The 15,327-nt window shown below is 38.3% G+C and overlaps 2 protein-coding genes across 3 annotated transcripts; both read right to left on the bottom strand.

Annotated features, from left to right (window-relative positions):
* Nucleotides 1–2,458: 2,458 nt before the first annotated feature.
* Nucleotides 2,459–4,805, bottom strand: LOC117642319. The gene is made up of 3 exons (XM_034380395.1): nt 3,372–4,805; nt 3,130–3,303; nt 2,459–2,536 (listed from the first exon to the last, which is right to left on the bottom strand). The coding sequence occupies exons 1-3, from the start codon at nt 4,803–4,805 to the stop codon at nt 2,459–2,461; spliced, it is 1,686 nt and encodes a 561-aa protein (XP_034236286.1).
* A 6,157-nt stretch (nt 4,806–10,962) lies between these two features.
* LOC117643055 lies at nt 10,963–13,146 on the bottom strand. 2 transcript variants are annotated; one of them, XM_034381704.1, is made up of 5 exons: nt 13,036–13,146; nt 12,539–12,660; nt 12,135–12,255; nt 11,731–11,851; nt 11,336–11,447 (listed from the first exon to the last, which is right to left on the bottom strand). In XM_034381704.1, the coding sequence occupies exons 1-4, from the start codon at nt 13,141–13,143 to the stop codon at nt 11,735–11,737; spliced, it is 468 nt and encodes a 155-aa protein (XP_034237595.1). In that variant the 5' UTR covers nt 13,144–13,146; the 3' UTR covers nt 11,336–11,447; nt 11,731–11,734. The 2 variants fall into 2 exon arrangements, with proteins under 2 accessions (XP_034237596.1, XP_034237595.1); XM_034381705.1 differs by lacking the exons at nt 12,539–12,660; nt 13,036–13,146 and adding an exon at nt 10,963–11,043 and having other exon boundaries at nt 11,327–11,447; nt 12,135–12,249.
* Nucleotides 13,147–15,327: the final 2,181 nt, after the last annotated feature.

Here is a 15,327-nt window from a genome sequence, read left to right as displayed (position 1 = left end):
GGAGGAGAGGATTCAGAGGAAAGGAAGAAATCAAATAATGCAGCAAACTTTTGGTCAGCTCTCTGCCAGTGGCCAGTCACCACAGCCATTATTCGAAAGTACTGCTCAAATGCAAACACTTTCTTTCCTGCTGCCTTTTGTCCAACAAAAGACTTCTGATAGCAGCATGGTATTTTGAGGAGAACCAAAATTTTGGGACTGCCTCATTTGCGTTAAAATTAGTTCTGTTAAGTTTAGCCTCAAGTTTCCTATGAAGGTTGTACGAATTAATTTTATCCCGCAAACTTCTGGTAATACCTCAGACAGCGCTTAACAATTGGCTGATCATCGTAGTCTGCTTTCAGGTTTGCCCTATGCAGAAAGCCAAGCTGTAATTCATGAAAGCAAAAAACAAACAAGTTAGCTAAAACTGGTGTTATTATACTTAGTTCATAAGGGACAATAAAAACATACCACATTAAAAGATGCTGTGGTACTTAGTAAGATGGCCAAGGAAAGTAAAACATTGGACAATTCTTTTCAATAGAAACTAAATGACACCTTTTAAGTCCATCCTTTTGATCATCTGAAGATACTCCTGCAGAAAGAAAATAAAGCTGATCAATAGTTCAAAGGCATTTCACCAGACGTCAACCGCCCAACAGTTATACCGGATTTACTTACAAAAAGAGGAGAGAATACAGGGGAAAGGTGGGAATCAAGTAAATCTGCAAACTTCCAGTGAGCCCTCATCCGGCGCATAGCACCTTGCTAGCTGTCTAAGTCAGTCTTCGGTTAGCAAGAAGCAGCAAGACAAGCTGTAGTGTAATATTATAAAAAAATTAGTTAAGTATGCTTCTTATCTATTTAGTTTATAAAACATGATCAAAACATACCACGTTTTAAGATGCTGTGGAACTGAGTATGATTCCCAAGAAAAGTAACACATTCTATAAATATTTAAAATAGAAGATGAATCAAACTTCAAAAAAAAAAAGGGTACCCATTTCATTATCTCAACAAAATACACCTGCAAGATAAAAATAATCAAGATCTAAATTTTCAAGGCCATTAACTAATCATTATTTGCCTAAGAGTTTTACTGGGTTAACTTACAAAACAAAGAAAGAGTTGAGAGAAAAGGTGGGAATCAAGTTATGCCGCAAACTCTTGGTCAGCTCTCTGCCAGTGGCCGGTCATCACAGCCATTACTCGAAAGTACTGCTCAAATGCAAACACTTTCTTTCCTGCTGCCTTTTGTCCAACAAAAGACTTCTGATAGCAGCATGGTATTTTGAGGAACACCAAAATTTTGGGACTGCCTCATTTGCGTTACAATTAGTTCTGTTAAAGTTTAGTCTCAAGTTTCCTATGAAGGTTGTACGAGTTAATTTTATCCCGCAAACTTCTGGTAATACCTCAGACAGCGCTTAACAATTGGCTGATCATCGTAGTCTGCTTTCAGGTTTGCCCTATGCAGAAAGCCAAGCTGTAATTCATAAAAGCAAAAAAAAACAAGTTAGCTAAAACTGGTGTTATTATACTTTGTTCATAAGGGACGATAAAAACATACCACATTTAAAGAGGCTGTGGCACTAAGTAAGATGGCCAAGGGAAGTAAAACATTGGACTATTCTTTCCTATAGAAACTGAATAAAACTTATAAAGTCCATAAGACCTCAGACAGCGCTGAACAATTGGCTGGTCATCGTAGTCTGTCTTCAGGTCAGCCATACGCAGCAAGACAAGTAAGATTGCCAAGGAAAGTAAAACATTGGACAAATCTTATAAATAGAAAATGAATGAAAATCTATCCTTATGATCACCTGAAGATCCTCCTATAAAAAGAAAATACAACTGATCAATATTTCAAATGCATTTCACCAGACATCAACTGCTGAACAGTTGTACTCGATTGACTTACAAAAAGAGGAGAGAATTCAGAGGAAAGGTGGAAATCATACAATTTGGCAAACTTGTGGTCAGCCTTCAGCCAGCACATTGAAACTGCTTGGTGAGCTCAGTCAGTCATTAGGTTCACCCTTAACACCAAGCCAAGCTGTAATTTTAAATCAAAACTGAGATCATTACATTGCACTCTCTGTGCTTATTGAATGGCGCATGGAAAAACATACCATGTTTTCAGATGCTGTGGCACCAAGTTAAAGTTTGCCAAGAGAAGTTAAACATTGTACAAATATTTAAAATAGAAGATTAATCAAACTTTAAAAAAATACCCATTCCATTATCTCAGACAAAATACACCTGCAAAACAAAAATTTAAAAGCTCTCAATTTTTAAGGCCTTTAACTAGACATTATTTGCCCAACAGTTTTACTGGATTTACTTACAAAACAAAGAAAGAGTTCAGAGGAAAGATGAGAACCAAGTAATTGGGCAAACTTTTGGTCAGCTCTCTGGCAGCGTCTGGTGATGACAGTCATTATTCTAAAGCTCTGTTCAAATGCGAACGCTTTCTTTACTGCTGCGTTTTGTCAGTGTAACGGTGTTGAATCAAACTTGTAAAAACAATCTTTTCCATTATCTGATCATCCACCTGCAAAATAAAAATACAAGTGATCTTAAGTTCAAAAGTATGAAACCTGACATCATTTGCCTAACAATTTTACTGGTTTTACTTACAACAGAAGGAGGACTATAGGGGCAGCAAGTAGAAGCAATTCCTTGTATTTTATCAGCATTATTCACTTTACTTTAGCGCTTTCAGAAGTGCTTTAGTAGATGGCCTAGAAAAGAGAGTCTGTCAGACACCTTTGAGACATGTTTAGCTGCATAGGGAGAAAAGAGGGGGAAAAGACTACTACTTTAGATAATCCTTACCTAAGTGTCTCCAACCAGCAAGGAGCGATGTCCCAAAGGCAGGACATATTTCTTCCCTTGCCAGGTCAAAGAAATATTTGGATGGAGAAAGTTAAGCTGGAGCACATCAATTGCTACTATGGTGCCAACAGGAAAAATTTCATACGCATTCAGGTTCATGGCGTAGCACTTTGTCTTTGTTTTCTGGCATATGAATGAAAATTTTTCTCCATTTATCTGATACATACTTTTAACGATAGCAAACTCTGGCGGACTGTCTGCAAGGAGGATTGGGCTACCCTCTTTGAAAGTTGTCCCAAAAATCTTCACCTTTGATACCAATACAATAGTTTGCCAGTCAGGAAAAGAGTCCTTGATTAAATTCACATTTCTGTTGACTGCTTTGGACACGTCCTGTTTAGGAGTGCACTCATGACCATCATAGAGATAATTCTTCTTCATCATTTGGCGGCATTTGGAGATTTGATGACGAACCGCCAGAGTCTTTAAAGGGTTCAAAAAATTGTGCAAGATTTTTATAAGTCTCTTGAAAAAGGCATGATGACCTTCACATCGAAAACATGCAACTTGGCGAAGCACTCCAAACAAAGCAATCCCATCGCATAGGTGGTGCAAAAATGTAATTTGCCCATATTGATTTCATCATCAAGGGCAAGGATCATGGCGTGGAGCTCTTCAATCTTTTTTCTCAAAACTTCAACATCCGTTATATGAAACTTGAAGGCTGAAGACACCTGAAGAAATTGTAACACACAAATGAGGCAATCCAAATATTCTTGATCTCCACTGAACACCATGCTGCCATCAGCTGTCTCCTTTTGTAGAACAAAAGGCAGCAGTAAAGAAAGAGTTCGCATTTGAGCAGAACTTTGACGCAAATGCTTCGTGGGGCCTAGGTGATCCTCGAGAATTACACCTGGTCTATCAGATTCAAAGGCCTTGGACAGAGAGGCTATGCGTTCATTGACCAACGAAATTGGCAGGGCTTTCTTGTCAAGAATAACATGTCTGAGAACTAATCTGCAAGTATACTCCAAAATGCCTTCATTGACGTCATGCATGAGATCCTGTGGCAGCTGTTTTGTAACATCAAAGTATTTAATGTCTAGGAGGACACTTCTGTTATTAACACCATACTCCACTGATGGATCTCTTCTTTTCAGTTTTTCTTTGCTAGACAGAGCATTGTACTTGTCAAGTTCCTGGAGATGAGATTCATGCAAATTTTTGTTCCTGAGCTGAATGTTACTAATACTAGTAGCTTTGATGTAGCCTTCTTCATTCGATGCCATGCATTCACGACATGGTTTTTCAGCTGAAACTGATTCCTTAAATCCACCAATAGCACCTTGCGCTGGGTAATCTCCTAGGCAACAATGCAAAAAGCCATGAAAGATCCTATTCTGTCCATCTATATTGAAAGTCACTCCTTCATCAGATGACAACTTATTTATACCTTCAATAAAGTCTTCCATGATTTTTTTGTAGCCATACTTCTTGAGATCAGGTGTCTTGCATATAACATATAGCTGAACAACCTTATCAGAAGATCTCAACTCCGGATAAATATTTCCAAGACTCCAATAGAAAAAAGTCAAATTGTGCTTGCCTACCCGTGCAGAGCCTAGATCAGAAGGCTCAACGCCATCATGATATATATAGATTGAGAGGGTAGTGTTACCAAACTTGAGCACAACAGGATGACATTTGTAGATCAGACCATCCAAAATTGATTCGTATGTCCATTCTTCAGGTTCTTTAGAGTTGTCAACGCAATGGAGTACATCACTGCAACGCAAGAGCTCTTGAAGTTGAGGTAGGAATGGAACTTTATAAAAGAATTCAATATCTTTCTTCACAATTTGCTGATTGAGCAGCTCAGGCTGCGCTAAGAATGGAACCATAACAGGTTCAACATAGCCCCCATGTTGTTTCAGATAATCCAAAATCTCGTCCTCACTGTCAACTCCTTCAAAAACAGACATTCCACTAACGTCATCAAGGACTTCCAAAACTTCGGGTACACTCAAAATTTCTGCTTCCGGCCCTCTCGATTTTTATCGAAGACGCGTTTGTCGTCTGTCGGTCACCGGCCGGCTCCGGTGGTCCTTGCTGGTCGCTGAGGTTTGCAACATTCTATGAACATTCCTTATGTTCCCTGGTCATATTTCATCCTTTTCTCATGTAAACTCTAATGAATTTTACATTATGATAATATTGATACATAAGTATGATATTTTCAGTTCAAATGTTTCTGATTATTTTCAGTAGTCATTAATGCGTTTCGAACTTGACGTTGGTAACCCTGTCACAGTGCTTTTGTCTTGGCGCTGGTTCGTTTGAAAGTTATGTAACGACAAATCATTTATCTAAACAGTCAGTGCCGTTTGCTTAATATTTCGCCTCTCCTCTACAATGAAGGTATCAATTGAAACAGAGGGCAGGTCGAAAGTACTTGCTCTGCAGCATGGGACTTTAGAATGCCTAAAGAAGAGTTGTCACGAGATGTTTCAAAAAGATACCATTTTGAAGAAAAGGCTGCTTACTCATGAACCAAGTTTTTACTCTTACAATGAAGAGTTCAAAAAAGAGATGGAAATTGAAGAAACCGACAACATCGTTCACCTACAGAGTATTCGGGTACAATTCAACAGAATTGATCTACCAATAAATGTAAGTTGACCCCATCATAAGCAACAGCCTTGTTTGATTAAGAACTTGGCCCCAGGCCCATTCAATTCATCTTCGTTATTAGGCTTGTAAGTTGAGACCTCACAGTTCCACTCGGTACAATATTCATCGAGGGGCACCACAATTTAAATTTTGTTTCTCTTAATTCAAAGTGCTGTGAATCTGGAGAGAGATGCTATTACTTTGTGCAAAAACTTTTTGTCCTAAGTAACTTTTGCAGCCAACACTGTTAAAAAAAATATGAAAATTCAGACTGATTTCGTCTTACTTGTTGGTCTGAATCGTAAATTCATAAAATGGTACGAATATTAAGACCAACTGTCTGTAAAGTTTGACCTGTTGTCTGAAATTTGAATTCAGACTAGCAAGTCTGAATATTTAGAGCGATGGCTATCAAGTTTTGTACATTGTCGTCCGAAAACTAAATTCATACTTGTGAATCGGAAACGAGTGAAAAAACCCGTCCCTTTGTACATTTTTCGATTTCTCAGAACTTTATCAATACTACTGTTGTATTTCAATAATATTTACGTTAGTGTCGAAAAGCATAGAGAATGTTTCAGAGCTCCGGAGATGGGACTTATGCTCTATCCTAGGTGGCGCTAGTGTCGTATGGATGATCTTTGCGACAAAATTGCCACTTGAAGGCGAAATTGCGAATATTTGTTACCAAACTTATCAAGGTTTATCTGAAAGGCATGAGCGCACCAAAGAGATTCATGTAATAAGGCAGTATAAGCTAAATAACAAAGAATACAATTCTCTCGCGCATGGCCACGGGTCGGCGCGTGGTGGGCTAAGGCCGCTCTCGCTCGGAATTCAGCAGAACTCTAGCCTCTCCACTACCTTCAAGTAGGAGCTACTGCCGGTACCTAATTTTTGAGCCGAGACGATCCGCTGAGCGTCTACGATAAGCTGATGGCAAAAGTTCGCCGATTTGTGTTCTACTCTACAGAGTGGCATTTTTTAGTGCGATGTCAAGTTTCGTACAACTTAGTCTGATAATAGACCGACTGGTATCATTTTCATACTAGTGTTGATCGAAATTTAGACTTAAGTCGTCTAATTTCAGACCGCAAGTATGAAGTTTGGTATGAAAATTCAGATGAATGTAAGTAAATCGACTTCTTACAAAAAATTATGAATTTTCAGTAATTTTTTTTAACAGTGAAGAAGAGCCATAGAAAATAGGTCCAAATATTTCAAGCAGTATTGTAGGACTTAATGAGAAAGCTACTTAGGATATTCATTGCGTAGTTGCAGGGCGAGGAACGAGATAAGGTAGTCACTCAATCAGATGCCAGGACCACTCGAAGCAGTACTGGGAGAGTAGCTGGTGAGCAAAGTCACTTTTACTGCAAAGCACATTATTTTAATCCCACTTATTTCAATCAAATACAAGGAACACAAATTATGTACATTTTATGACGATTTTCTGTTTAGGAAATATCTTACAAGAAATCCCTAGAAATTTAATAATGAAAGATCCAGGTGCAAGTCACTCAAGGAGGACAGCAGGTAAGCTATTAGAGTCAACAGTTTCAACCCTACTCACTTTCAATGGACATTAAATTATTTTGTTTTTCACAGAAATTAAAACAACGACAGTAAAAATATTACCAATTCTTCTAGGAAAGTCAATGAGAAACACTCCAATTCAAGATAACATTGAGTATGAGGTAAATGATTCTATTTGGTAAATGACAGAGTTGTCAATAATGTCTTAGATTACTTAAATGATACACACAAATAAACTGAATGCTTCTTACAGATGGATAAAGAGAATAGCATATTGAACCAAGTTGCTGAGCGACATGGTAATGTCTTTTCAAATAGTCTCTATTATAATTTGAACTTCATTCCATGATGTACTACAATTATTTTTGCACAGGATTTGGTGCTGCTGGAGGCCAGCCAGGCTCCAGCAATTTTGATGACGTTGTGCACAGCAACACTTCAGGGCAACAGCCATGCAGCAGTGGTAGTTGGCAACGTATTGATTCTGGTGAAAGCACCGACAGTAATGACGATGATTGGTATGGTGAAGTGAAAGAATACTTCACAGAAGATGAGTGGAAAACTTTACCAAAGTATTTAAAGGTCAGAGAGAAGCAACGGCTGGAACTCCACAATGAGCGTGTCAAGAATGGTGAGCAGAATCTTTCTTGTCAACAAAGAGGTTACTCTCTTTTTCATGTCAGATTGACTGATATGGCCTCTATTTCAGATCTAACAAAGGCACCATTTGTCCCAGATGCGACTTACGGACAACTTGGTGAGCCGGCAAAGAAGAAGACACCTGCAAAACCGAAAAAAGTAATGTCTTAATTAGTCAATTCATTTACAACATCTATGTTCCTAATGCACTAAATTTATGTATCAAACAATATATCTGAAAATGCATTCCTTTTTTTCATTTTCAGGGAAAAGCAAACCATCCAACAAAAGTGGTCGGCTCTGATGATGAGAATAATTTAGAGGATAGTGTCACCTCGGAGGAGGATGCTTTTGAGGAGGGCAAGAGTAAAGGGTCAGACAAGGGAAAAGTAATGTCTTATTAATTAAATTCTTTTACAGCATGTATGTTCCTAACACACTTAATTTCCATATCAAACAACAAATCTGAAAATGGATTGCTTTTTCTCATTTTAAGGGAGAAGCAAAACATCCAAAAAAAAGGTCTGCTCTGGTGATGGAAATAATTCAGAGGTGAGTTTCAGCTTGGAGGATGAAGCCTCTGAGAGCGGCAAGAGGAAAGGGTCAGGCAAGGGAAATAAACAGAAGAGGAGGAAAAATGAAAAGGTAATTTTAACTAAGAAGAAACTTTTAAACATTGCTGAATTACAATATAAATAAACAAAACTTAAAGGGAAGTAAATTTTTGTTGCAGCCTAGACTACTGTATGGGCAAGCATTGACTGGTTCAAGATTGATGCCAAAATTTGGAGAAGTCTCTCTTCACTCAATAGCTTCAGGACAGCCCAACATGCATGCTATATTAGCTGACATAAGACACCACATTAAGTCCAAAAGACCTGGTCGCTTGTACATTTTCCCGCACGAGTTGAAAAATATGAGTCAGGCGCTTATAGATAAGTACCCAATCCTCAGTGATCCTGATGACCCCAAGGGCTATGTGAGTACATTTGAGCTTTAAACCTTCTTCCGAAAGAAAGTTGATTTTACATTGTTAGCACCTTACCTCGGAATCTGTAGGCAGCATGACAAAATCTTGGTTATTTCTTGTATCTTACAGCAGCGAATAAAGGGCAGCATAGATGCATCTATTAGACAGAAAAATAATTATGACAAAAATGCGAAACCTCGCAGAGAAGCTGCAAAAGCAACAAGACCCATAGCAGGGGTAAAAGTCCTATGGTATGAAATTTCAATCCTTCCATGTTCATGTTAATCTTTAACAACTGCAAGGTAAATTAAACTAACATAATTTTCAGCAGTGAGGAGTCCTCAGAAGTGGACTGGATTGGTGAACTGAAGTCTACTACAGACAAACAGAAAATGAAGCCTCTAATCGCAAAAACATATGAGGCAAGAGAGGTAGAATTTGAAGAGGCTGGTAAAATAATGGACCTGGAGATGCGCATTAGTCGCACTGAGAATATTTGGACAAGCTATCCACATTATCAAGATGGAAGATTGGTAAGAATCTTATTTAAAACATGCTCTTAAAGCCACTGCATCCACATCTTGTATTTTAAATACAATTGTATTTTTTTAAGTTTGAGAAAAATTTCTGTGTGGTAAAAGTTGTATCCTGTAAAAGAGAGAAGTTAAACAATTTACATTGGCAACTTCACCTTCCAAACAAGAAATCTGAACCTAATTGAAAATTAAAAGAATTAATAACAAACTTTCAGGTCTGTGAATTTTTACCAATAGAAGCAACTATGTTCCAGGTTATTTATGAGTACCTACTTAAAACAAGGCTAAACCAGGAAACGCTCAAGGATAATTTTGATAAAATGATACAGAAAGTCAGCAAGAAATGTGAATGGAGTGCTGAAAGTGAACTAGACCAAGTTAAGATTTTGTGCAATATCTTTAGGAGGGTGACACCTGCTGTACTTCTGAGTCCAGATAAGAAGATCACACCATTGATTAATTTGAAAGATGTAAGTAAATTTAATACCTATAAAAACATCAATAATGCTGGAACAATGCTTTTTCATGACTTCGATCATTCCTCAGATTTCTGAGGCAGAGGGTTCGATGCACATTCGAACAAGTCACAATGCTCATGCTCCTTGCCTTCTGGTGACAACTTCAATTGGGGAGCTTGGAGTTGACACACTAAGCCGATGCTATGTAAAAATGTATGGCATAGCGTTGGGAACAATCGACACTCCAAGAGCATTTGAGGTAGCACTTTTACTGCTTGCAACATACTTCATTGGGGACATAGAGTACCCCGACGCATACAAAAGTATGATGCGATTCTTAGAAAGGTATGTGCATGGCGGTTTAAGTGGTAACAAGGCATCTCAGAAAGTTCATGCTACTTATTCAGTTTTTGTGAAATTTTTGGAGGGTTAGAAATCAGCTTTTGATTAGTACAGGAACAATTTGGTTCTCATATAGAGGACTTCCAAAGAAATTATTATTGGTCATTAGATCAATAAAAATTAAAAGTAGACTTTAATTATCTTTGTTAATGTCATAGAACTTATAGTTCCTTAAACTAGAAGACTTTGTAAATCAATCTGATTCCTATAGATCAATCAAAATAAATACATTCAGATATTTACATGTATTATCACAATACACTCTGAAAATCTGTAGATTCAAGAATGTTAATTGGTTCTGTTTCTTTCTAAAACAATAAAAGATTGTTTACCAAATACTCTAAAGACTTTAATTTCCTCCCAAAGAACAAGTACATGAAAACAAATATGAGATGAAAAACTTGAAAAATAACCCCAAAAAATACCATATTGCATGCTAACACATACAACTTGACATGAATGAGATGCATAAATTGATAACAGAAGATCAGGGCAATCCGCTCCTTGAACCACCAAGAGACTTAATCGATCTTTGGACTAAAGACTCTTCAGGTTTCGCTCCTTGAAAGAACAGCAGAATCCTAAAACAAACAACCAAAACAGGACTATCAACAATGCAAATCAGCAATGTCCACCTCTGACGATTAACGCCCTCTGATAAAATAGTGCATTAAAGCAACAAAAAGTCATACTAAACAGTCAATACAAGTCATGAAACTAACTTTACAAAGTATTGCATTTGAGCAACAATGCCAGCAGTGACTCCTTACTTCAGTGGCAGTAAATTCATACCCTTCAGAGCCCAGGGAAAATATAAAGAGAAATTGAACGAAAGAAATAAGAACAGAGCAAAGTCTGATTACATAACAACATGCAACTCTAATTCACCTGTCTATTTCTGAAGGCTTGAAGATCCAACAAAGGACTCCATCCATTTTGACACTCGTTCCAAAGCCGCAACAGTTCTCCACAATCTTGGGGCTTCACTCTTTGGAAGAACGGCTGAATCCTGCACCAAAAAACAAAACAAGCTGTTCAACATTACAAATCCACAACCTCAGACCTCTGATGATTTAACTCCCTCTGATAAAAAAGTGCATTTAAAATAAACAACAAAATGGCAGACTAAACAATCTGTCCAAGTTAAGAAAGAAACTTTTTTGAGCATTGATTTTTGGCAACATTGCCAGCAGTAAATTTCAGAGCCCAGTGGAAACATAAAGAGAAATTGAACAAAAGAAATAAGAACAGAGCAAGGTCTGATTACATAACAACATGCAACTCTAATTCACCTGTCTATTTCTGAAGGCTTGAAGATCCAACAAAGGACTCCATCCATTTTGACACTCGTTCCAAAGCCGCAACAGTTCTCCACAATCTTGGGGCTTCACTCTTTGGAAGAACGGCTGAATCCTGCACCAAAAAACAAAACAAGCCGTTCAACATTACAAATCCACAACCTCAGACCTCTGATGATTTAAGTCCCTCTGATAAAAAAGTGCATTTAAAATAAACAACAAAATGGCAGACTAAACAATCTGTCCAAGTTAAGAAAGAAACTTTTTTGAGCATTGATTTTTGGCAACATTGCCAGCAGCAAATTTCAGAGCCCAGTGGAAACATAAAGAGAAATTGAACAAAAGAAATAAGAACAGAGCAAGGTCTGATTACATAACAACATGCAACTCTAATTCACCTGTCTATTTCTGAAGGCTTGAAGATCCAACAAAGGACTCCATCCATTTTGACACTCGTTCCAAAGCCGCAACAGTTCTCCACAATCTTGGGGCTTCACTCTTTGGAAGAACGGCTGAATCCTGCACCAAAAAACAAAACAAGCCGTTCAACATTACAAATCCACAACCTCAGACCTCTGATGATTTAAGTCCCTCTGATAAAAAAGTGCATTTAAAATAAACAACAAAATGGCAGACTAAACAATCTGTCCAAGTTAAGAAAGAAACTTTTTTGAGCATTGATTTTTGGCAACATTGCCAGCAGCAAATTTCAGAGCCCAGTGGAAACATAAAGAGAAATTGAACAAAAGAAATAAGAACAGAGCAAAGTCTGATTACATAACAACATGCAACTCTAATTCACCTGTCTATTTCTGAAGGCTTGAAGATCCAACAAAGGACTCCATCCATTTTGACACTCGTTCCAAAGCCGCAACAGTTCTCCACAATCTTGGGGCTTCACTCTTCGGAAGAACGGCTGAATCCTGCACCAAAAAACAAAACAAGCTGTTCAACATTACAAATCCACAACCTCAGACCTCTGATGATTTAACTCCCTCTGATAAAAAAGTGCATTTAAAATAAACAACAAAATGGCAGACTAAACAATTTGTCCAAGTTAAGAAAGAAACTTTTTTGAGCATTGATTTTTGGCAACATTGCCAGCAGCAAATTTCAGAGCCCAGTGGAAACATAAAGAGAAATTGAACAAAAGAAATAAGAACAGAGCAAAGTCTGATTACATAACAACATGCAACTCTAATTCACCTGTCTATTTCTGAAGGCTTGAAGATCCAACAAAGGACTCCATCCATTTTGACACTCGTTCCAAAGCCGCAACAGTTCTCCACAATCTTGGGGCTTTTACTCCTTGAATGAACGGCTAATTTCTGGAAAAAAATCCGAACACTAACTGTTTACATTAAAAGGCCAGAGCTTTAGATCCCAATGAGTCACTTCCTCTAAAAATGAAAGATGCTAAATGAACAAAGATATGAAGGGCTAGACAAATTATTGTTTGTAATGTTAAAATTCCTGCAGCCTACTGTGAGACTAGCAAAACCCCAGATACATGCATAAATTAGGAAGCCGCCTGCGTGATTATGAAGATTTGGATAGTACAACCATGTTATTGCAAGATATTGCTTGCAATAACACTCAATAGAGGAATATTAAAAGATATCCTCTCCAACTGTCCTTTACACAGAATCCTCAGAACCATGTTAACAATTATTTTTGGACTGTCCAGGGGCCTGGCTACTCACTTTGTATCCTGCTACCATCTTGTTGCAGCTGATTTGAAATAAGTGATAGCTGCGAAGTTGTCTGTCCACTGCATACCTCCGCTGAGATGTCACCACCACCGTGATCATGGAATCTTCCTCTAATTCCTGCGCAACAAGACAATGTATCACATTAGGCAAGAGCAGTAACAGAAGGAGAACACACACTAAAAAGCTCTGTACGTTTCGGGATTGTGGTTAGGTTGTCCAAAATACAAAACGAAATTAGCGTAACAATGCGAAAGAAAACGTGTCGAGGCCAAACGAGACGCAACACATATGCTAAGGCGAAGAATGAACCAAGGAGTGGATGGCACAGTACCATAATAGCGTTGTATTGAGAAAAAATATCACTCACGTTCTTGCACACTTCGTTCGGAGGCGGAAGGAACGCGGAGACGAAAACAAAAACAACAACATAGACGGGGCTGCATCGCAAACGTCCCCTGACTCAATTCACACTAGTTCGCCTGGACGCTGAGAGCCTTGTGACCCCGTGGTACCGGTGATAGCATCTACCGAAAGCCAGAGGTCTCTTCTTTCAGCACACCGTCATCACATAGTGCCTAAGCCATCCTGCGACGAACCGCACTGCTCCAACTCCACCGCCGGTTTCGGAGTGCGTACTTTCGGACGCCACCGCGAGTCAGCAGCTGATCGGGTCTGCCAAAAGCAACAAGTGCCTTTATTTTCAGTCGAGCTCTTTAGTGCAAATAGGTCAAGATGGCGAGTTTGCAAGTTGTTCTGCTTGAATTATTTTCATTCTTTACAGCGAGATTTCAACCATGTCACCTATTTTGGAATTGTGCTCAGTGTGGATTTCGAAAAATCCTTACAGTGGACTGTCACCTTATACTCATACACTTGTTAGCGAAGTCTAATCAAAGCCCTTTGCACTGTAGTGACTGATGCAACAGTTCCATGGGACTGAAAGCCAGCCCTACCTAGTGGTGTAGCAGGAACAATAGAAACAACTCATGAAACACCCAAGAGACAGGACTTAACAGTAAGTAAATGTGGGAGGAGTAAACCTGCAACCTGCGATGGTATGCCAGGTGTACACCTCAAAATTTTCCTCGTGAAGCTTTTGTTTTCTCTGCATGCTCAATGAAAAACATTTAAACCCAAACAGGATGGGAGTGTGATTGCCGCTGTCAATACTTGGCCATGGTAATCTAGCATTCTAAAGGTTAACTTTGCCACAGATTGTATTAGTCTGGGAAAGTCTGGTGAAAGTTATGTCAAAACCATAAAGGTACATGACACAAATTTTGGGCCAACTCAACTAGAATGTTCCTTTGCTATTCGGGTTGAATCTATTCTTCGGAATTCTGACATCACATTAGTCCACTTTCAATCAATCTGTACTTCAATATTTGATTTGGTTTACTTCTATTTATCAGTATGTGATATGATGACTGCTACAAAGTTCTCTAAGGAGGTCTGTTGTGGACTGTCTATGTAGTATGGATCACACTGAAGTACGATAACTTGACTTTTTTCATTTACATTATAGTACCTACTACTACCACTACTATATTTTGCGATAATCATCTTATCGCAAGAAAAATGTTGTCATTATTGCAAATCAATTTTTATCGCAAAATGTGTAGTGCTAACTACAATTTTTTTGCGATAAACATTTTATCGCAAGAAATATGTTGTCATTATTGCTAATAGATTTTTATCGCATAAAATATGTAGTGTTTATCACAATTTTTTGCGATAAAAATATTATTGCAAAAAAAATGATATCAGTATCGCAAACTCAGGAACAGTGTTGTCAGCTCCAAGAAGCGTATGGCAGGTATGCACTTGTTGGTGCATTCTTGACAGGCATGCGCTAGCTAGAGCGCGCTTGCAGGCATGCTGCAGCGACAGCATTCAATGTACGCTTTTCGATTTGTAGAGAATTTCTCAGCACTCCCTAGACTATCGGATCCTGTCTTAGCATCATTTAATCAGTTAACATCTTCGCCTTCTCTTCAGTTACGTACCCTCAGAGCTTACATTACAATATTCCTCGCGCAGCACAAACTGATCCTTCTCTTAGGATGCGTTTTGAGTCAACTGTGTCAGTTTCGATAAGGGAACGGCCCGAGAAAACAAGCAACAACTCTAACATTCATCAAAAGAAATGACTTGGAACTCTGAGCAACCTCAAAGACATTGACGCTAATTTTGGTGTACACAACACTGTTAAAAAATTCGGATTGAAATTTCATAACATGTTAATGTAATTATTATCACTTTTCTGTTCTGAAATTTCATGGC

This window comes from Thrips palmi, unplaced genomic scaffold, assembly GCF_012932325.1.
Source record: "Thrips palmi isolate BJ-2018 unplaced genomic scaffold, TpBJ-2018v1 HiC_scaffold_16, whole genome shotgun sequence".
Taxonomy (NCBI): Eukaryota; Metazoa; Arthropoda; class Insecta; order Thysanoptera; family Thripidae; genus Thrips; species Thrips palmi.
Note: the sequence above shows the minus strand (reverse complement) of the source record. Positions and strands in the feature narration are given on the sequence as shown.